General features: G+C 66.0%; 1 protein-coding gene across 10 annotated transcripts in view; it reads right to left on the bottom strand.

Annotated features, from left to right (window-relative positions):
• FBRSL1 (fibrosin like 1) overlaps positions 1-21816 on the bottom strand; it is a 79046-nt gene extending 57230 nt beyond the window's left edge. For 3 of the 10 annotated variants that reach the window (XR_006293819.1, XM_043557244.1, XM_043557241.1), the window contains exons 1-2: positions 21440-21807; positions 5196-5396 (exon numbers count right to left, since the gene is read on the bottom strand). Coding sequence is in view for 9 of the 10 variants with exons in the window: in XM_043557244.1 (XP_043413179.1) it covers positions 5196-5396; positions 21440-21718 (480 nt within the window). In the remaining variant the exon portion in view is untranslated. Of the gene's footprint in view, positions 1-1758; positions 4362-5195; positions 5397-21439 lie in introns of those variants that run through there. The other 7 variants (XM_043557242.1, XM_043557243.1, XM_043557247.1 and 4 more) reach the window with 4 other exon arrangements.
• Between the last annotated feature and the right edge of the window lie 310 nt (positions 21817-22126).

Raw genomic sequence — 22126 nt, forward strand, 5'->3', positions numbered from 1 at the left:
GGCCGCCCGGCTAGATCTGAGCTCCAGGGGGCAGGGCTGGTCTACGCTGGACGGACGCCTGGTAATGGAGGTGCTGGTGCAATCCTCACTCATGGAGCGGCGGGCCGGCCCAGGGCTCCTCCTCCCTGGGCGTCTGCGTGACGGGGCAGGACGTGTCGGGAGGGCTCGGGCATCCACCTGAGCTGGGAGCCCGCTCGGAGAGCACCGCCACACTCAGACGGGGACACGGACGGACACACACACACGCAGATATGCGCGTGGGGCAGACGAGCTCTTCCAGGGGGCCCTGGACCGGGGCGACCCGGGCAAGCGCTGGATGAGGCCCACCAGGGGGTCCCCGTGCTCAGGAGGGCCCTCCCCTCCCTGCGAACCACCACCCCAGCCCCACCACCGCTGCCCTTGCTCCCCGGTTCACAGCAGGGATGGGGTATGGTCTCCTCCCCAGGGCCCCATCCGCTGAGGCTGACGGGGAGGTGCGGGCTTGCAAGAGGCGGGCTGTGGGGCTTGGAGGAAGACCCCCGCAAAGCACGGCGCCCAGCTCCGGTCCCCATCCGAGGGGTCCCCTGGAACCCACGGCACCCGAGGACTCGTTCCACCCCCCAAACGCCAGGCAGAGCTGCCCCGCTCTCCCCACAACAGGGCGGGCCACACTTCTGGCCCTGGGGCCACATCCGCTGGAGCCCAAGCCTCTCTCTACCCCAGGCCACGCAGGGGCCCATGCAGGTGTGTCCTTTGGCCAACGAGTGATTCGTAACATTAGAACGAGCTGCCGGTTCGCGTCTCCAAACCCACAGAAAGACCCAGATTACCAGCTGCCAGACACATCCAAGGTGTGGCCACACAGGACCCTCGTTTCCTCAGGGCAACGAGGGTGCCAACAGCCCCCCGCCCCAGGACACAGCCCACGTGGTGCAGCCCCCTCCCCCCCAGCACGTGGTCGTCTCCCCAGAATGCACTCCCCTCGGGGACCCGTCACTTTGAACCCAAAGCCGGCTGCGGCCACGGTGTGGGGTGGGGTCCCCTAGGGCCTTGCAGGGGCCCCTCTGGGTTCTCATGGGACAAGAGCTGCTTCCTCAGCACGTCTTCAGGCAAAGAAGAGCATGGGTCCGAGGGCGCCGTGGGTCACCCATGGCGGCGTCGCTCCAGAGGGGAAGAAGTGGGCCCAGCCTAGGGGGGCTGTGGTCGCCTACCCTCTCCTGTGGACCAGCACCGTTTCCCCCACATAGGCACTCAAGTGCCAGGGCCAACACTCCCAGAGCGGAAAGGCCTAGAAGGTGGCGGCGGCACGGTTCACACCTGCCTGACCCCACCCACGAGCCTGCACAGAACCAACAGGGAAGATTCCAGCACTGCGGCCCTCAGGTCAGCAGGGCTCCGGGGCGGGGCGAGGGAGGGGCGGTACAGTCCACGACAAGCCTCCACGGCCTCTTCTGCAGCCCCCAGAGAAAGACCCCTTCTAGAGCAGGGACTCTGAGGAACACAAAATGGTGTGAGGGCCGGGCCGGCCACGGAGGCCTGGACGGCAATTAAGGCGAGCACGGTGCCCCCCCCCCCCCCCCCCGGCCGAACACACATCACACAGCATGGCGAGCCGTGTCCAGGCCCTGCACCCCTCCCCGGGCAGCCCCTCCCCGGGCACCTCCTCCCCAGGCTGCTCTCCTGGTGCTCAGCAGGTGTGCAGTAAAGGGAGGCAAGTCCAGATGTGCAGAAAACCACTTGTGGGAATAAGTCAGTTCACGTATGACACACACTCACTGATGCTGTTATAAAAATAATGGCACGGCACTTTTTATTTCCTTTAATCAGAAAAATAAGCCCCGCGTTTCTGGGGGGGAGACCCGGGTGAGGACCAGATGCCTGAGGGCCCTGCTCTGGGCGGACCCCACACCCAGCCAGCCAGGACCCCAAAGGGCAAGAGGGGTGGGGTAGGGCACCTCCGAGGCCTTCGCAAACAGGATCAGCACGCGAGTGGCCGTCGCAGCCCCGTGAGACTGGGCACAGAAAAGGCTGGTGGGAGCACAGCCGGGCCACCCTCAGGTGGCTGATGCTCTCCAGAGAGGGCTGCGGTCCCCTCTCCCAGAGACCCTCAAATCCCGGAGAGTCAGAGCCGAGCCCTCGCCTCACGCCCAGGACTCCGGGAGCACCAGTGTGGGACTGCCCCGAGCCAGGGGTCTGGGGTGAGGAATGGGCGACCCCTGAGCACAGGTGTGGGGTGGGCGGAGGGCAGGCAAAGCCCTGTAGTGTGAGGTCTGTCCCAAGAGGGAAGACCCTGGGGGGCTGGCAGCTGACGGCTGCACAGGCTGAGTGGGAGGCCGGGAGGAGGCGCTCCAAGAACAGCCTGGGGCCCTCCTGGTCCAGAGCTGGGGGGGATGGGACACTCTGCCTCTGCTTCAGTGCTTGGCCTCCTTCAGTGGAGGCGGGGCGGGGGGGAGGCCCTCCTTGTCACCACCAGTTCCTAAGTGGCCACAGACAGCCTGAGCGCCCTTGCGTCTGTCCCCTCCCTGCATTCACAGAACCTGGGAGGTGGACACACATCCCCACCCTGGGCTAGAGGGGAGGCGAGTGGGACCTGTGGCCGGGCCCCAGCAGAGCCCGCTTCCGGCCTAGGGGTGGGGGATGCGCGCTGGCCAGCTGGGTTGGGGCCCAAGGAGTGCCAGGCCTGCAGCTGGCAAGCCCCACGGCACGTATGCACACACACCACGTACATGCACGCACACGCTGCACACAAACACTTGAGGGGCAGCACACACCTGGGGCGGGTGTGCACAAAGACTCCGACACACAAGGACACGTGGGCACTTCGGAGGCACAGAGGCACCGAGACCCCCTGCGAGAAGCCTGAGCCCTCGGGGGGCAGCCGTGTTCGCTCTCTTAGGGGCGTGTACATCACAGGGTAGCGGGCACGATGGGGGCGGGTGTGTTGGGGGGGGGGCGGGGGGGAAGATGCTGGGGGTCCTCTCCCCTCCTCCTGGTGCAGGTGGGCCTCAGCCCGGTGGCGGCTCTGCAGGGGGCTGCCTCTGCTGAAACCTCAGTTTGCAACCACGAACGGCCCGGCCTGTCTGGCGAAGGCCTCTGGCCAGTCTTGGCAACATAGGTGCCCAGCACAGCCACACCCAGGGTGGTACAGAAACCGGGCATCAGGCTCCAGGGCTCACAGATGGGGCCTGGCGGGCCACCGCAGGGGTGGAGGACCGAGTCCGTCGTGACCTCAGGGGCCTGCAGGGCCGGCCCACTGCCAGGAGTGAGAGCTGGGGCTGATGGGCCCGCACCAGGTCCAGCAGGGAGCGCCGCGGCTGGCTCAGGGGCCCCAGGAGGGGCCGGCGGGGCGGAGCAGGCCGGCCCAGGAGTGACGGGGGCTCAGGGATGGGGAGTAAAGGCTGGGGTTTGCAGGGCTGGCCGGGGCCCAGAAGTGACTGCAGGGGCTGGCACGGCTGCTTTGGGCCCAGGAGTGGCCGCTTTCGTCGGCAGGGCTGTTCTGGGCCCAGGAGTGGCCGCTTGGGCGGACGAGGCTGTTCTGGGCCCATGAGTGGCCGCTTTTGTTGGCACGGCTGTCCGGGGCCCAGCAGCGAAGGTTTCGGGGGGCCAGGGTGCTCTGGGGCCTCAACTAACTGCTGGGGCTGACTGAGGCCCAGCAGTGACCCCTGGGGGTGGCTGGGCTGGCCCAGGAGGGACCTCCGGGGTTGGCACGGGGCTAGGAGCACCCGCCGGGGGCAGCAGCACTGGCCCGCAAGTGAGGCGGCGGGCCGGCGGCGTGGACGCAGCAGGAGGAGTGACTGTGGGGGCCGGCCCCGCTGTCCTGAGGACGCCCGGCTGGGCTGGCCGCGGAGACAGGGAGCCACCCATGACCGCAGGGGCCGGCAGCGGTGCCAGAGGGCCAGGAGGGACCGCAATGGCCGGCAGAGGTGGCACGGGGCCAGCAGGGACCGCAGGGGCCGGCAGAGGTGGCACGGGGCCAGCAGGGACCGCAGGGGCCGACAGCGTTGCCTGGGGCTTAGGAGCCCCCAGCGCGGCCGGCAGGGCTGAGCCAGGAGTGACCGCTGGGGCCGGCAGTGCTCATCTGGGGCTGGAAGCAGCCGCTGGGGCCGGCAGGGCTGACCTGGGCCCAGAAGTGACCGCCGGGGCCGGCAGGGCTGTCTTGGGCCCAGAAGTGACCGCTGGGGCCAGCTGCGCTGACCCGGGAGTGGCGGCTGGGGCCGGCAGGGCTGCCCGGGGTCCGGGAGAGCCCGACGGGGCTGGCAGCGCTGACACGGGGCTGGGGGTGACCCCTGGGGCTGGCTGGGCTGGAGCTGCTGCTGGAGCTGGGCCGGGCCGTTCTGGTCCCAGTGGCTGGCTGGGAGCGGCCCCCCTTCTGGGGAGCACACCTGCTGGAAGAAAGAGCACGTGTCCACCCGGGCAGGCGTGCCTGCACACCCCCCGACCAGCCCGGGGCCCGGAGACATGCTGCCCCTCACCAGCAGCCCAATCCCCAAGGGAGCTGAAGGGGAGCGTGGAACAGCGAGAAAAACCCCTCTCTGAAAAGAAGGCGCAAACCAGCGAGTCCCCGAGGAGGAGAGCAGCTGCAGGACGGAGCCGGCAGCCGGGACACAGCCCCTGGTCCCAGGCTCCCCGTCCCATCCCGGCTGGGCTCTGGGGACAGCGAGGACGGCCCCTCCCGCCATGGGGGGAGGCCCCTGGGCGGGAGGGGCTGCTCCCCGCACCTGGACCCCTGACCGCGAAGTCACGTGGCCCCCCCTCCCCCCACAGGTACGCTGCGCTCCACAGACGTCCGGCAGGCGGAGAGCACCCAGCACTGAACCTGGCCCCCCGCGCATTACAGACACGCCGGACACCCCGTGGTCGGCGGAGCCTGACAGACGCGATGGGGAAACGGGGCCGGCCTAGCAGCGGGTGCGCCCTCCTGCCCCAAGTGCACGCTCCCCCACCCCCAGTGCCTGCGCTCCCAGCCCGGCCTCTCCGGCTGGGACCCACCGGGCGGGGGGGGGGGGGGGGGGGGGGTCTTCCGTCTGCTCGGGCCCCGGGCTCACGGTGAGCAGCTGCCTGGGGCCCCAGTCCACGTGTGCCCCGCACCCCCTGCCCAACAACGATGGAGCACGTTGCCAGGCGGGCCCGGATGCCGACGGTGGTGTCCAGGTGCTGGTGTGGCCCCGAGGGCACAGAGACCACGGTTCTGAGTGGGGGCGGGGCCCGGGGCTCACCTGCTTGGTGGGCTGCAGGGGGACCTTCTTCTTCCCCCGGTCGCAGGCAGGCTCCAGGTCCTGCTCAGGGCTGCCCATCTCCAGGGGCCGCCCGTTCTCGCTTGGTTCTGCAGACGGGCAGTTTTCTGACTCACGGGGCTTCTTGGCAAGGCGACGCTCCCATTTCTCCTTCCGCTCGTGTGGCTTCAGGGCCATGTCCTTCTGCGAGTGAAGAAGGACAAGGCCGGTTAATTGGCAGTGCCATCCCTCCAGTGACACTGTGTCAGGCCATGCTGTGCTGAGGGCGGGCCCCGGGTGTGTGACCGCACCCGCCTGAAGGCGCCAGGCCCCCCTGCTGGGATCACAGCTCAGGAGGAGGGGCGGACGGGGGTGGGGGGGGACTTGGGTGGGCCTGTCAGGACAGGTGGGGGGCAGGGGGAGCTGCAACAAAGCTGCATAAGGGAGCAGGCTTCCCAAGGGGCACCACCTGATCACGGGGGGCCCTGATCCTTGGCCCAGAACTGGGTGGGTGCCGGGACCGATGGCTGCACTGGCCCTGGTGAGGCTCAGCCCCCGCCTAGGGTGCCCCGGGTTCCGGAACTGCAGGCCGTGCCCACAGCACATGACGACCGGCCCCTGGGGCAACCCGGGGATCTACCTGCCCACCCAGCTGCACGCAGCCTGGCACCCTGATATCACGGAGGCCCGTCTTAGGAAATCAGTCCCAGGCTCGGCCGGGTGTGCAGACCTCCGGGGACCCCAGGCCCCTCTCTAGAACGGGGACTTGTGCCCATCTCGTTCATAGCTGCACCTGGTGCCCAAGGCAGGGCCCGGCACGCAGCAGGTATTTACTGAGCATGTGCCGCGCAGATGCCAACAACAGCAGCCGGCTCTCTCTCATGCCCCGCGGGGTCCCCGCACCACCGTGCACTGCTCCTGCTCTGCAGAGGTGGTCCCGCACCCGGCACACCTGCAGTCCGGCCAGTGAGCCCAGAGCCCAGGAGGGCCTGGCATTGCTTGGTGGTGGGCAGGTAGAGTGTCACCCGCCACCCTCCTGCTTGGGTCCGTGGGGTGGGGTGGCAGGCACCGTCCCCACTGGGCTGCCGAAGAAGAGGGAGGGAGCCGCAAAAAGGGACCGGAGGGTTCTGAAAGCATTCACCCCAGGGGGAGGGGAAGAGGGCCCGGATGAAAGTGATGCCCATGGCGGAGAGGCTCCCCCACGTCCCAGGTGACACCCTCACGTCCCCACAGGAAATGCCTCCTGAGGCCTCTGCTCTCGGGTGGGCACCCGGCCACCGCCAGGCCTCAGGGGCCTCAGCCCACCCAGGTAGGTGGCAGCAAGAACCAGATTCCCAGTCTGTTGCGGTGCCCTGGCCTGGCGACGGAGACACGGACATGCTGTTCCTTGTCCGGCGAGGTCCTCCGACCCAGCGCCAGCGGCCCCACCAGGCTGGCCGGACTAGAACCGTCTGTCCGGGCACAGAAGCTCCCGTGACTGTCCCGCCCCATGTGACTCCACAGCCTGGGCCGGGAGCAACCACGCACATGTGGGGGCGGCAGACTCCCCCTCACGTAGGGTGGGATGCCCCACGCCCCCAGGACTCTCCTGAGGGGCCCGAAATCACAGTCACACGGAGGGAGGACAGCCCCTCAAAGCCTCTCACCTCTGAACTGACGCTAAAGGCCGAGCGTGCACCCTCCTGCGCCCCTCCCCGCTCCCTAGGGCCAAGGGGCAACGGGAAGGGAGAGGGAGACCAAGCTGGCACCCGTCCTGGGACACCTCTCGGTCAGGGACTGTCCCTCGCTGAAGCTCTGCCCTAAGTCTGATGCCCACCTTCGCCCAGGCTATAGGGCTCTGCCCAGAGCTCTGCGGGCTTGTGACACAGCAGCGGGTGGACCCTCACTTCCCAGACGGGACAGACCCTTTCCCACGCCCGCCCTCTGGAATCTCAGACCCCAGGGACACCGCGGGTCGCTGGCGCGTCTACAGCCTGTCCTGGAGTCCTGGTCACAAGTCCTCGTGCCCCTCTGAAGCTCTTGGCGCCCCTGCTTATCTCAGCACACAGGGGCCACTCCCCCACACCCCAACATGGCGGCCCTGCTCACACCGAGACCGCCGCGCTCCCTCCCTACCCGTGGGTATCAGGTGGACTCTGGACTCCGTGGGCCCCCCCCCCCCCCACGTCTGCATACACAAAGCCGGTGCTCAGCACTGACTATGCCAGTCCAGGCACCAGTGACCAGCTCAGAAGGGAGTTGGCCCAAAGGGACAGGAGGGCAACCCAAGCAGGGGAGCTGAAGGGAAGGGCCCACTTGAGAGCTGCTTAGGGAGGACCCATGGGAGCCGCCCAGAGAGGAGCAGCCAGTGCAAAGGCCCTGAGGTGGCAAAGGAGCTCCATGCTCCCTCTCTCATGCCCGCCTCCCTGGCTCATACAGCCACAGGCGTCCCTGGGGAAGAAAACCGAGGCAGTCCCTCCAGGGACGGGAAGGTCTCGGTAAAGACCGCAGCCCGCTCTCCACGTGCAAGGCTCTGAATAGTCCTGGGCTCCCGGTGCCCCCACAACACACGAGTGCCGTGCCTCCTTCCAGACAGTCTCGCTCCAACTCGTAGCTTTCAGCCTCCTGCCCCGGGTCGCCGTTGCTGTTAACAGGCCGTTCCCTCCCACACAGGCCCTAGAGAACAGCGAGGCCCCCACCGGATGCTGCCAGTCAACTGCAGGGTGCCAGAGCCTCAGAACCTCACCGCTCCTGCCTCAGACACCCTGCCCGGCCCCAACCTCCCATCGCGGGACAGAGGGTGGCCCAGCAGGCTGTGTCAGAGCCTGCAATGCTGTAGGGGTGTATCGGCCAGGGCTTTCCGGAGAAACAGAGCGGCAGGGCACGTGTATGTGGGGAGCCTCGCTAGGGGGAGCCGGCCACACAACTGTGGGGGCCCGGATGCCCCGAGGTCTGGTGTGGATTCCCTCCCCGGGGCCGGAGAAAACCCCTGTCCCGGCTCGAGGCAGCAGGAAAAGCCGGGCCTTTCTGTTCTGTTCAGGCCCTCGGTCGATCAGATGGGATGCACGCACACGGGGCAGGGTTCACAGATGTACATGCTAACCTTGTCCAGAGACACCCTCACCGAACGTCCGGGCCCCTGGGGGACGCTGACCACATCAGGGCAGGTGCGGACACAGCCCCAAGTGTGTGTGGACACGACGAGGAGGGCGGGAGTCAGAGGCATGCCACCACGCACGCACACGCGCAATGCTCACACAGGTGCACACTCGCATAGCCCGGGGGAGTCCCCGAGCAGGACGGGGCGGGGGGGGGGGGTCTCTGCCAGGCCCGCTCTGTGCCGTAGCCCCACTGGATGGGCTCCAGGGCCCCACCCCAGGCTCTCCATGCCCGGGTGTGCGCACACCACGCGCCCGCCATGCGCCACCCACACCTCCGTACCGCCGCAGAGAGCAGCCAGCCCCCCCCCACCCCCCCGCCCCAGATTCCTGGGGGCCGCCGCCTCCTGCGAGAAGTGGGCATCCTGCCACTGCGTGACTCCACACGGCCACACGGCGTGCTCCTGAGTCACGGTGAGGTGAGTCCCCCGCAGCCGCTTGTTCTGATGGAGCAGGAATGGCTTCTAGGACCTTCCCACCAGGTAAGCCCACAGACACAGTTTCTGGCCCGGGGGCCAGCCTCTGAAGCCCCCCCCCCCCCCCCCCGTGGGAGACCTGGGCGGAGAACAGGCCGGCCACGGGGCACGCCATCGGCAAGAGCAGAGCCCGGCACGCGTTAACGTCTCACTACGGACCACGGAACCCGTGGGAACGGCCTGCCCCTCGGGGAACTGGGCTGGGCTGGGATCTGTCTTTCTAAGGAGCACTTGTAATCAAAACTGACACAACAGGATAGATGGACGGAAGGGCAGACGCGCTGCAGAGCACGTGTGGTGAACTGTCAACCGCAGAGCGGGCCGTGGGCTCCACGAAGGCCTCCGTCTAGGCCCTGCCTCCGCCCCTCTGTGGGTTCCGGAATGGCCTCGGGGCAACTCCAGGCCACCTCTCCAGACACACCCAGTCACCACATCTCTCACGCATCGGTCAGCCACAAGCCATTCAACGCCTCACACCTTCTGTAAACCCGCTATGACACTGCTTGTGTCTTCTGAACAACAAACTGGGAAACTAAACTGTCAGAACCCTTGAAATATCAGTGACGGGGCCTCCCCCCCCGCCGCCTGGACTTGGTCCAGCTCCATCCCGCCCACAGCCAGACACCCTCGCTTTCCTGGGCTGGAGGCCATGGGCCAGTGGGGGCAGGTGAGGCCCTCGGGCAGGAGCTCCCGTGTCTGGAAGAGCACGGGAGCCGGGAAGGCGCCTGGACGGGGCCCCGCAGAGGGCGAGCCGGCAGGCGGCAGGCCCCGGCGACACCACAGGCTCCCTCCTGGCTCCAGCAGGCAAGAGGCCTGGTGCCGCACCGGGATCCAGAGGCGGCCGTCCCCCACCCAGCCACTGCCCTGAGAGTGGCCCCAGGCATCTCTGAGCTGTGCATCCTGGGGGCTCCCAGCCACAGGGCTCAATAGACCCTGCCTCGGGGCACTGCTGCGACGTCTGGCTGGCCCTTTCCTGGCACCGCCAGGCCGGGGCTGCCCCTCCCTCGCTATGCTGACCCCGACCCCGCGCGAGGCTGGGCCAGATCTGGAGGCTCGCCCAAGCCCAGGTGCACGCTGCCAGAGTTCTGCGCCCTCTGAGCCTGCTCTGGCGGTAGGGCTGCCCCTGGTCCCAATCGCGGGGCCCCCCTCATCACCCGACTGGGGCAGCTGTGCCCAGACTGTGCCGACCGCCCTGGGCGGGGCCAAGCCGTCACAGCAACGACGGCCCCACCAAGGGCCAGGGCACGTCCGCAAGCAGAGAGACCCTCTGGAGAGATCCGCAGGGAGGGAGGCCAAGGCGAGCAGTGGGCTGGCGTCTGAGCCACGGGACACGCGGTGCGCTGCTCGGGGACCCACGCCACGCACCCGGAGGAGCGGAGCGCGCGCCCTGCCGAGGCCGCAGCGATGGTTTGGGGCGAGCCGGGACCACCTCCAGCGGTCAGGGTCAGGGCCGGGTCATGTGTTCACGGGCTGCCTTCCGCCCACAGACCCGTCTGTGAGCCGCACGGACAGAAGGGCAGATGCGGCCAAACACGGCGGTCCCCCACCCTCGAGGCCTGAGGCGACGGCCCCACGGCGATGCTCCCAGCGCCCCCAGCAGCAGCGAGGCCCCCGGTCCCCTCCGGGCCACGAGGGGGTAGGGGTGCTCGGTGACGTGAGACCAGTGATTAGATTTTCGTGCAGCAATTTTATGGGACTGTTTTTAGCTCCCCTAACTGTTCTCACTATGCAGTACCCGTAAGATCTCTGACTGCACTTCGGTAAACCGACCGCGCACAGACACGAGTCATTATAGCCGGCAAACACAGACCCAGATTCTCTCTCACCGAGGGCTGAGGCTGCCAGTTCCTACGTGGGCCGGGCCCCTCCAGCTCCCAGGCCCAGCAGGCAAAGGCATGGTGCCGGAGCCAGGTGGGCGCCCCCTCCGCTCCCGGAGCTGCGCTGGGGCCTCTCCCCCGGCACCTGGGTCTGAGCCCCCAGGGTCACAGAGAACCCACCCTTCATTGCCAAGCACGGGCACCCCCTCGGTGGAGTGGAAGGCCTGGCCCACCTGGGACTCACCCTCCCCGGCCCACCTCCCCACCTCCCCACCCTGCCTGGCCGAGGCTGCTGGTCTCCCAGAACCTCTGGGACTCAGGGCCTCCAGCAGACCTTGCTGGCTCACAGTTCTGTCAGCAGCTCTTCCTTGTTCCAAAAGCTCAGGCCGAATTCCACCCACTGCTCACCTGGCAGGCCGTCATCCCTAACCTGGAAGCCCTTCGGCACACATGCACCCCAGGGCCTTGGCACAGCTGTTCCCTCCACCCTGGCGTCTATGTGGCTCACTCTCCTTCACCTGTTAAGTTCTGAATCAAACTTCTCCACCCGCCCGCAAGTAAAACCCACGCCCTGCCTGCTTTCGGCGCCACGAGTCCCCCTCTCTGGCCCCAGGGCAGAGACCACAGTACAGGTGTCTCCTTCCATGTGGTCAAGAGAGCGCATGGTTCAGTGCAGGGTCTCTACCCAAGAAGGACCACCTTCCTCCCCCACCTCAGCTACCAAGGAGGCAGCTTGTCTACTGCCCCCGCCCCCCCCGAGTTGACCAACCATCCCTGTTGTCTGGGACCGAGAGGGTTCCCTGGATGTGGGACTCACAGTGCTAAAACCGGGGAGGTCCCAAAGAAATGGGAGGCCCCGTGAACCGGAACAGCAGCACCCTCCTATTACAGACCACCTTCAGCAGAGTCACAAAGAACTGGAAGACAGGAGGCGATGACAGGCTCCCTCTGCCGGGCCCCCCGTCCCGCCCCGGGCCCCCCGCGTCCAGGTACAGCAAGGCCTGGGGCACCGCTGACACCCGCTGCTGACCACGTCCGGACTCAAAGGCCGACGGAGATGGCCTGGAAGTCCCTGCGGGCAGCGGCCTCCACCCTGCCACGGGGACCTCGGGCTCTGATGCTGGGACGGCACTCCTCCCTGACCCGTCCCCTCCTCGGTGCACACCCACACCAGATGGACAGCGCTCCCTGCCTGACAGGCCCCTCAACCCACCGGTGCCGTGGCTACTCGAGTGTAACCCTGCCCTCGAGGACCGTCCCCTGCAGGCCTCACAGACACCTCGGCTGCTCCAGGACCTTCCAGAGCCTGCCTCGTGAGCCTTGGTCCCTCTGGGTCAGTCTCCTGCTAGCTCACAGCACTCCTCCTCGGCACCCTGCTTCCAGGCGCCACTCACAGGGTGTCCTACACGCTGGGACACCCGGCGAGGCAGAGAGCCGGGAGCTGGGAGTCGGGCCAGCAGGGGCAGGGCAGCTGCCCGCAGAACCACTGCAGCCTGCCCTGCACTCTAGTGGGGACCCCCCACCTCAGGCTCTGTGAAAACACTCAATCCTTCCCATGTCTGTCCAGCGCCCATCAGCCATCACACACTGCGTGGTTGTTGGGGCAGAGGAGACCCACCCCGTGGCCAGGAACAAGTGGATCAGATGCTGACGGCGACAGGCACTCTGATCAAGGCATGGAGGTGGAGGAGGGTGGCGGGCACAGAGCCCGAAGCAAAGAGGGACCCGGATAACGGACAGCCTAGATCCCGCTCCGGGCCACCCGCCCAGGTCTGCACCTGAACACCACAGACGCACCCTCCCACAGCCCCGCACGCACACCCTGCTGCAACCCCACACTGTGACCCTGTGCCGACCCCCCAGGCCGCCATCTAACCCACATTCGACTGATTTTTGTGTTCACAACCGCTGTCCCGGCAACTGGGTTTGGAGGTCAGTCTCTGGCCAAGTTCCTCCCCAGCCCTCCACACACAGACAGCATGCCGTGCACCAGCAGCCCACGACTGCCGGAGCCGGTCCCAGGCTCTCTGCCCTGCGAGCCCCCCTCAGTCTCTGGGACCTGCTCAGCTGTCACACATGGTGGGGGCTGCCCAGGGAGGCCAAAGCCAGGGCCACTGTTGCTGAAGTGTCTCCTGCCTCTGTTTTGTCCTGTGGTGGGGGACAAAGAGAACAGACCTCAGGGGCAGCTCAGAGAAGGGCTCTGGAGATGGGACAGGGAGGGGCTCAGGACCATATGGGAAAAACTTTTAGCTCATCACCCCCACTTTCCAGATGAGGAAAACAAGGCCCAGAGCAGGCAGGGGGCTACCTAGGGGCCACATGGTGAGAAAGAGAACTGAATTTAAACCGGGCATCTGGACTGGGCTCACTCAGTGGGTGGGGGACAGGGGAGGAGTCAGAGGAAGCACCCTGAACTTGCTCCTGGGAGATGGGCCCGAGCATAGCATGTGCAAAGGCCCTGAGGCAGAAGTGTGTGGGGCCCCAGGTGAGGGGGTGGGCAGGGCCGAGCCTCACGGAGAATGTGGGTTCATTCCATGGATGACAGACAGGGGCCTGCCCTTAGAGGATCTGGGACAGGCAGAGAGATGACCTCAGGAGCAAGGGGCCCCTGGCTTTATCCAGGAGACGATCTACATGAATTCCTGACAAATCCCCACTGGGGCTACAGATGGAACCAGGTGCTGAGGGGGAGGCATGCAGCGTGTGGAACAGCACTGGCTGAGGGCTAGCCAGAGGCCTGTCAGGGTCTGACAACCAGTACGTGGGTTTGGGGCAAGGGGCCAGAGGGGACAGCTGCAATGGGTAAGGTCCGAGAGCTGATGGGTCATGGCAGATCCCGAGGGTCCCTGTGGGGGCTCTAGGTCTGAGGGGTGGGAGCCCTAGGGCCACATGAACAGCCTTCCCCAAGGCTGGGGAGTGTTTGTGGGGGGGGGGGGGGGGAGGAGGGGCGGCAGGTGCTGGCCACCCAAGGCAGCACGGCACCCGTGGCCTCCAACCCCAGCCCCCCTGAGGTGCACACACCCGTGCCCCATGCCTGGTTTCAATCCCATGCCGGCTGCAGACTGACTCCCCTTGCCTCAGCATCCTTGTCTATACAGCGGCGACAGCACGGCTCCTGCTGGAGGAGCTGCAGGGAGGTGAAATGGGCGAACGCCTCATCTGGTGCAGAGGAGACACGGCACCCTGCCCTGACCTCGGCCCTGGTCACCGTCCTCCTGACCCTCGTGACTCTCAGCATGGCTGCAGCTCAGGCTGGGCTCTGGCCTCCTGCTCCTCCCTGGCAACGGGGTACAGGCGGCAGCCTTCCGGCAGGGCCACCCACGTGCCCACACAATGGCTGCCCTGCCTCTCCGACCACCTGCTGACACCCCGCTCTCACCAGAGCCCCCGCCTTCGTCCAGGGCCCACGGGCACCTGCAGCTCGGTCAGAGCGGATGCGGCTCCGGCCAGCCGCGTGCAGTCCAGGGAGCGGCCCGCCCCGAACAGCTGCTCCGAGAAAACAGCAGAGCCGGGGCCCCCGCAGCGCCTCGCTCGGCTGGAGTCTACGCTGGGCTGCCGGGAGGGTGTGGGGAGGGACGTGGCTGTGCCCCCCTGGCCTTTCTGCAGGGGGATCCTTCTCCCCGCGCACACACCACTCACGTGCTGGGCTGGGCAGCAGGGTCCTGGTACACAGTCCTGGGGGGCTGAACAAGGCCGGTAACTCGCTGGTCAGTTTCCTTTCTTTAGCTGCTCGGGTGAACCAGGGCACCAGAACAGGCTCCACGTGGAACCAGATGCCACACCTGCCCAGAGTCCCCGGAGCACTCAATTCCATGTGGGTTTCAGATTCCGGATCCCAAGGGAGAAAGTGCCTCGGGTGCCCTTGGGACCCCAGCCCGGCCGCCCCATCAACCTTCTCTAGGCATCCCAACCTGGTTGTGACTACGTCAGGGCACGCTGGTCAGGCCTGTGCCCGACGCAGCTACTCTTCCACCAGGGGCCATAAACACAAGCCTGGTGCCTCAGTTTCCCCCTCAGTTTCCCTAAAGGGCCGACCACGGCCCCCGCCTCTCGGAGCTCCGTGAAGGGCATGCGAACCACAGCGGTCAAGGCCGGGATGATGGTGGCTCCCGTGTACGCCCTGCCCAGTCACTGTGCAGCTGCTGCCTCTCGGGCTGCCCCAAGAACGTGCCAATGCCCAAGCCCACGGTGGGAGCAGTTTCCGGACTCTGGTGTCCTTCCTCCAGAAAGCAGCCACTGCCCTCCCGAACAGAATGCAGGGGGACAGGGCCTGAGGTCTCACACCTGCCAGCTCACAGGCAGCCCTTCTCAGGAGCTCCTGTCCCATGCCAGCCTGCTCCGGGGGTTGGGGGTGGAGTGCCCTGCTGACCCTGTTTCCGGCAAGCTGGTCCCACAGAGCCCTTACCCATCACCTGCTTCCCCGTCCCAAAGGGAGCTGACACGGGTCTCGAACCAGCCACCAGCAAACGAGGCTGGAAAGCTGGGACCCCAAGTGTCCTTTCCAGGTGTGGGAGGAGTTGATGATTCTCATGCCACTCTGTTCCAGAGCACAAGGCAAGATGCAGCAGGCACGAGGCCACATGGCAAGGCACTCAGGGACAGCCTGCTGTCACGGGGCCAGAGAAGGAAGACAATCATCACACAGAAGGGTGAGTACAGCACGCGGATCACTTCTGGTGTGAGCGCAGACCCCTCCCAGGCGGGACACAGCAGCCACACGGAGTCCAGGGGAAGCAGGAGCCCAGCCGGAGAGGACGGGGCTCCCACGCGGTGCCGTGGAGGTGCTGACAGACGCCACAGGGCAGGAAGGGAGATAGCAGGGATGGCTGCCTCAGTGGCCAACGGGAAACCTAGACGCTCTGCCGGGAAACTGTCAGAACCGAGAAGGAAATTCTACAAAGTGCCCAGGTACAAACACTGAAGCAGCCAATCAGAAAGCAGAACAACCCAGGCCCGAGGCAGGACAAGTCAGCAAATGCACAGACCCTCCGCAGGAAGAGGCCCGTACCACGGTCAAGGACAACGGCCTCCCACGTATCAAAATGAACAGAGCACCGCCACAGCCCCCCCGCCCCCCGCCCCAGGTCTAGGAGCTTCTCTCGGGGAAACAAGCACACAGGAGGTTCTGGGTGGGGGACACCTGAGTCTGCAGGGCGGGGCGGAGGGGGGGGGGGCGGGAACAGACGGTAAGCCGGGAGGGGCTGGGGCAGCCTGGACACAGGAGTTGAAGACTCCCTGCCAGGGAAGGGGGTATGTGATCGGACAGTGAGTCACCCTGACAATTGGGGAAAGAATCTTCTGCGCAGGGGACAGAGCAGACAACAAAGGCCAGAAGTGTGCCAATGTGTGTGTCTGAGGATTCTCGGGGGGGGGGGGAAGGGGGGTCAGGAGTGAGGGGCTGGCTGGGGTGGGGTGTGGAGGGGCCCCAGTAGGGGCAAGGTTACTGAATTAGAAGTTTAGAGCAGAGAAGCTGATGGGCCCAAGAGGCCAGGGGGGCGGTGGGGACAGGGGCCAGCTCTGTGAGCTCATGAGCATCTGCTGCCCGCTGGGGCGGGGGTGGGGGTGACCATCTTGCAGCAGGCCCAGGACAATGGATGGAGGGGGTGAGGCCCTGTCCTGGAGCTCCAGGACGGGGTTTCCCTACGTGTACGCCTGTCCTCTGCTCTGTCCACGCCACAGAGCCGCTGCCCCAGACGGGGTCTGGAGCACACAGACGTGCACAGGGATTTACAGACGTGCACAGGCAAGGACACACCCCAGACGTGTGTATCCAGATGTGCGCGTGCACACACACAAATATACCTCGGACGTGGACACACCACACACACGCACGTGCCGTGGACCTGAAACTCTGTCTAGAAGCTCAGAGCGAGGGCAGAGGGAAAGTGGGCTGTGGCCTGCCGCAGGGGTGCCCCCACGGCCCGTGCTGCCCCTCCCGGCCAAGCCCACTGGCTGGAAGGGGAAGCTCCACCTCCCGGTGTAGCGCGGCTTCTTCCGGGCACTCGAGGTCAGCCGCCTCTGCCGCCATCGGTCCCGTGCGGGGCCACAGTGTGGGCAGGACAGGGAAACTGAGGCCCAGGACCCTCACCTGTGCCCAGGGGTGGCAGGGAGAGCGAGCTACACAGGGCCACCACGTGTCAGGAGGACCACGGCCACCTCCACCGCGCTGTGCCACCGTGCGTGAGCGTTCACCCTATGGCCTCACCGCCCACGACAGGAGTGCGGCGATGAGTGGACCCCTCCCAGCCCGTGCGTAGTCAAAGGCTCTGCAGACCGTCGATGCCCACGGAGCTCAGACGGGGCGGCCCTTCCCCAGAGGTCAGGCAGCGGACCCAGGGCGGCGTGGGCACCCACTGCCACTCCTGCAGCCCGGAAAGGCCATCCCTTTAGAAGTCACGCAGACCACTGCCCTCTCTGCTCGAGCTCAGATTCATCCCAAAGAACATCTAGAAGACGCAACGCAAGTTTCAGTCGAGACTCAGGAGGTGTCTGTGGTCTGGTGCTATGCTGGGCAGATCCCAGATGAGAGCTCGGCCACCCTGGGCTTCAGTCTCCGCATCTACGGAGGGCTGTGTGAGGACAGCGCCCTCGGCCGTCCGCGTCACCGCCGCTCCCGTGACACACCTTCCCACAACAGGGCGCTGACCCACAGGACAGGAGAGCCCAGTCCACGCTCCCACCCCACACCCAGCACACTGCTGCTGTCCAGGCAAGGCAGCGGGTGTCCACGCGGGCAGAGCAGGCCACGCCACGGCTCTACTTCCACCCAGCCGGAGGGGGGGGGGTCCCACCTTGGCGGGAGCAGCCCCTCCCCCACAGCAGTGGCCCTCAGGAGGACGGGGGAGCAACCCAATGCTGGCCCAAGCAGGTCCCAGGCTTGGGGCTGTGCCTGTGTCCCATGACTGCAGGCAAAATGCTCCCCCTCTCTGGGCCTCGGTTTCCCCACCTGGAGAGTAGGAGGCAGCCTGGAGGAGGTGCTCTGGCTGGTGGGCATGGACACTCCTCTCAGCACCAACTCTCCTTTGTCCCCCTTATTGGAGGGACGGGCCGGGCGCGGCACATGGCCCCCTAGATCAAGGCCCCCACCTGCGGGACCAACAGCGTGGGCTTTTGCACATGGACAGCGGGGCCACATCCTGACCCCCCGCACTCCTGGCCCTTAGCAACCAGACCTAGCATGACTGTGCGCGCCTCGCCCCGGGGGACACTGGACCCAGCTTGCAGAGAGATCACTACCACGGAGCCCCCTGCACGTGGCCTAGGGGAGTTCTGGCACACCGCACACCCCTCCCACGGGGCCACCCTCCATCAGGACTGAGGCAGCCTCCCCTGCCCGCCTCGAAGCCAGTGGCCCCAGCATCCTAAGGCCGGGAGAACTTGGTTATTTCTGGCAGAAATGCACAGCACACCCCTGGACAGCACTGGGAGCCGGGCAACCAGGCCAGGACCACCTGCCCGCACAGCCATTCACCTGCTGATCTGGCCACAGGAAGGCCGGGGCAGGGTTTCTCAGCACAGCTCTGTGTACGGCTGGTCGGGTTACCTAGACAAGGCGTAGTGATCGGTGGGTGAAACAGAATTAGAGAAAGGAAGTCACCTGTTAACCACAGCTAGAACTTTGGGTGTTTTCCTTTTCATCTTTACTCTCGAGTACCTACCTCTTAGACACACACGCAGGAGTGGTGAATAACCCTTTCTGTCTAGCAAAAAGGAAGGGATGTAAGAGTACACATCTGTGTGGGTACATCTACACAACATGCTCTGGAAAGGCCAGGAGCTGGTGAGAATAGTTACTGCGGACGTCTAGGCCGTGGCTGAGAATTTTCTCAGGACAACCCCTTTCACTGATACCGACCTTTGAACCAGGGGCAAGTGTCTTGCTGTCTGAAATCACATTAACAAAGAATTACACAGGTGCCAAACCAGAAGGGTGGTTTCCGCCGGGTGCCAGCGGTACACGGCTTTCTCAAGAGCTGGGCACCGACAGGGTGTGGAGGGAAGGGCCGGCGCACAGGCACCCCGAGGAAGGTGCTGGCAGGCGCACGGCAGGTCTGCAAAGTGAATCTCCCAGGGGACCTAGGGGCTGGTACCACCTGATCTGTGGCCTAAAGGTTGCCTTTTGCATTAGGGAGGAAGACCAGGCAGAGCGTTTCAATTCTGCCCTGGCCTGTCTGTCCTCCAAGGGCCTTCCCATCACCTCTGGAGACAGAGATGTCACAGGAACCAGGATGGCAGGAAACATCTATCTGTCCCCAATGTTCCTGGCTGGTGAGAGCAAAGACAGCTTCTGTCCCGCTACCAAACCACAAGACCCCTGTTCCACCACCACCTGCTTCCTGCTCCCACCCTGTTAAACAGAGAATCAGAAAGTTGACGAAGGACGAGGGCTCAGGAGTGCACACCCTGGACTCGGACACCGAGCTCTGGCCATCCAGCCCCGGACTCCTGTGGGGACAACACCGTGAGCCAGACGGGACCCGGGAGCCCTCTCCTCAGCCAACACTACTGCCCCACACGTGTGGCCATGGCATCTCACAGAAGTGGCTTACGATCCTCAGCCACACGGGGCAAGGACTCGTCCTCCCTTAGGGGCAAACACGGGTGTGTATGGGGGGGGGGGCTGGAAGGGTGGGGCCAGGGGCTTGGCTGGGGCTTGCGGGGGCAGGGTAGGCTGCACCCTCAGGACAAAGGAAAGGAGGACTCCTGGACATTGGCACTCTCCAAACGTCCTGGGCAGGTCTACCCGACGTTTGGTCGTTCGTGCCCCGGGGGTTGGCAGCTTGACATTCACGGCACTGGGCCTCAGTGTCCCCAACTGTACCATGGAGTTCGGGGACAGACTCAGAACGGTGTCCGCTGTGTGCTAGTCACTCAATGTGCTTATGAGTTATCTGAACTCTGGGGAAAACCACTACGCTTTAGCAAGAAAAGAGCCCGAACAACAGAAGCCATCTAGAAGTTGTGACTTGTGCAGAAGCCCCGTACTTTCCAAGGCAGGCGGATCCCTCCCTGGCTCAGCAGGGCAGAAAAAGGGGCCTGCTGACGTGGCTGTACGAACGCCAAGCCGAAAGCAGGCTCAGGCCCTCTGTGACCTGACCGGGACGGGTCTGAGCCCCCAAACCCACGGCTCCACGTCCAGCGTTCCTGATGCCAGAGGGGTAGGAACAGCCAAAGCCGCCGCGGGCAGCGCGTGCAACTGGCGGGCTTATGTCAGCGGGGTGCAGCCTTCCTGAACAGCGGTGTCTGCTCTCGCTCCTTCACTCCGCAACATGCACGGGGCAGGGGAACTCACGAACGACACACAAGACACACGTGCTGCCTGCTCTCTTCCAGCCTACAAGTTCTGGTGGGGAGAGAGCCAACACAGAGAGCGAGTAAATCACCAGATGGCTTCAGACAGAGAGTGGCCACTGAAGGAAGGGAAGTGGGAGATCGACAGGGCAGAGGTGGGGGAGGAGGGATGCCCCTTCAGAAGGTCGGTGGGGGGGGGGGGGTCTCTCTAGGTGACATCTATGCTGAGACATGAAGGCTCCTGAAGACCTCGGCAGAGGGGACAGCAGGAACGGGGGTCCCGAGGCAGCAGAACCTCACAGGGGCTAACAAGCTGGTTCGAGAGGACGTCGGGTGGGAGAGGCCAACTGGATGGTTGCGGAGCCTTGGGGACCAGTTAGGGTTTTGCTTGTTCCCCACCTGGCGGGGCAGGTACATGTGCAGAAGGTGGCTGGCGTGAGCATTCTCAGAATCCACAGGACACAACTTGGCCACCCCTTCTCAGTTCGGAGCTGTGGCATGTGCCACCCCCCCAAAAAGCGTCCTGGCTGGGGACCCCTTGATCCGGGAATGATGTCAGGCCCCCTAGGGATGCAGGGGTCGGGGGGGCTGCGTGGTGGGTGTAAATGCCCCGCCTTAATGCATCCACCTGCCCAGACAGAAAGCAGCAAACCTGTCCCTGGGCCACCTCTCCTTGGCGGCCAGCCTCTGACACTCAGACTGTCCACAGACCTGGAGGACCTTAGGGACAGGGTGCGCCGCAGGGGCCTGCAAGGTAGGCCTGTCCCCTCTCCCAAAGCTCAGCCTCTGACTGGGGATCCCAGGCCACTGGCCCCAAGGCCCAGGAAAAGGAAGGGGGCTGTGAACTGAGCCATCTCTGGGACCCCAAACGCAGCAGATGCCGGCCTTCCCAAATAAGAGCTGCATGGGGCCCCTGCAGGGTGTGGGGCTGGCCAGCACGCCTACATTGCTCTAGGAGACAGGGGCTCCCCACTCGCCAGATCTCTAACAGTCAGCATTCATGTCCTTCTCCACTCACCTGGGTCCATGCAAGAAGGGCAGTATTTGCTGAACAAATAACTCGGAGGATAACTCGGCCATACAAGCTATATTTTTTGCCACCCTAGTTACCAGCCGGTGAAGACACAACCGGGAGGGAGGTCTTAGATACTACCCCTCCCCCTCCGTCTAAACAAAAACCTCCAGGAGGACGAAAGGAACAGGAAGAACCTCAAAGTATCCATTCCACGACTGCCTTCACCACCGCCAGCAGCGCTCCCCTCCCCGGCACGTCCTGAGCCGGATGAAGTGAGATTTTGGAAAAAGAAACAGCTGAAAACAGGCGAGTGTGCAACCAGACGGCCTTCGGTTTGGACAGTGTAATTTAGACACTCTTCTCGCTCGCGGCTCCAGACACGAACACCCGCTGCATCCACCGCAGGCGGCCGGGCCCTCCCGGAGCCACCTGCGAGGCGCGCGGGCCCCGGGCGGCCCCGCGGGGTGGGTGTGCCGCCGCCCCAGGCGCGCCCGCCCGCCGCCCCACCTACCTCCAAGGCCTCCAGCGTGCTGAAGCTGGCGATGGCGAAGCCGTCGATGACCTCCTCCTCCTGCGAGCTGGACTCGCGGCGGCGGCGGCGCGGGGGGCGCACGGCGGCGGCGCGGGGCGGGGGCGCGCGGGGCAGGCCCGCGTTCTCCTTGCCAGGCCCGGGCTCGGTCTCGTCGCCCGACGACGCGCTCTGGTCACGGGCGTCGCGGGCCGCCTCCCGGCGCCGGCCGCGGTCCCGCTGCGCGCGCGAGCGCCGGCTCTGGCGGACCTTGGCCTCCATGGTGCGCGGTGACCTTGCGGCCGCGCCGTCGGGCTCCCGCGCTCCCGCTGCCGCTGCCGCTGCGCTACGCGGCGCCGCCGGGCTCGGTGCGGGCCGCGCGGGCTCGGGCCCTGGGCGGCGGCGGGCGGCGGGCCGGGCCGGGCATGCCGCGCGGGGTTCCTCAGCCCCGGGCCCGGCGCGGCCTGGGAGCCCCGGCGCGGGCGGCCGCGCGCATCGGCGGGGCGGCCGGCGCTCAGCGGCCCTCGGCCGCGGCCCCGGGGGCGCGCCTCATGCGCGGCGGGCGGCGACGGCGGCGGGCGGAGCGCGGGCGGGGCGGGTCCCGAGCTGAGGCGCCGTGGCTCGTGAGGCTGAGGCGGCGGCGGCGGCGGCGGCAGCGGCGGCGGAGCCTGGAGCAGATAACAACTGACG

Source organism: Prionailurus bengalensis, chromosome D3, assembly GCF_016509475.1.
Source record: "Prionailurus bengalensis isolate Pbe53 chromosome D3, Fcat_Pben_1.1_paternal_pri, whole genome shotgun sequence".
NCBI lineage: Eukaryota > Metazoa > Chordata > Mammalia > Carnivora > Felidae > Prionailurus > Prionailurus bengalensis.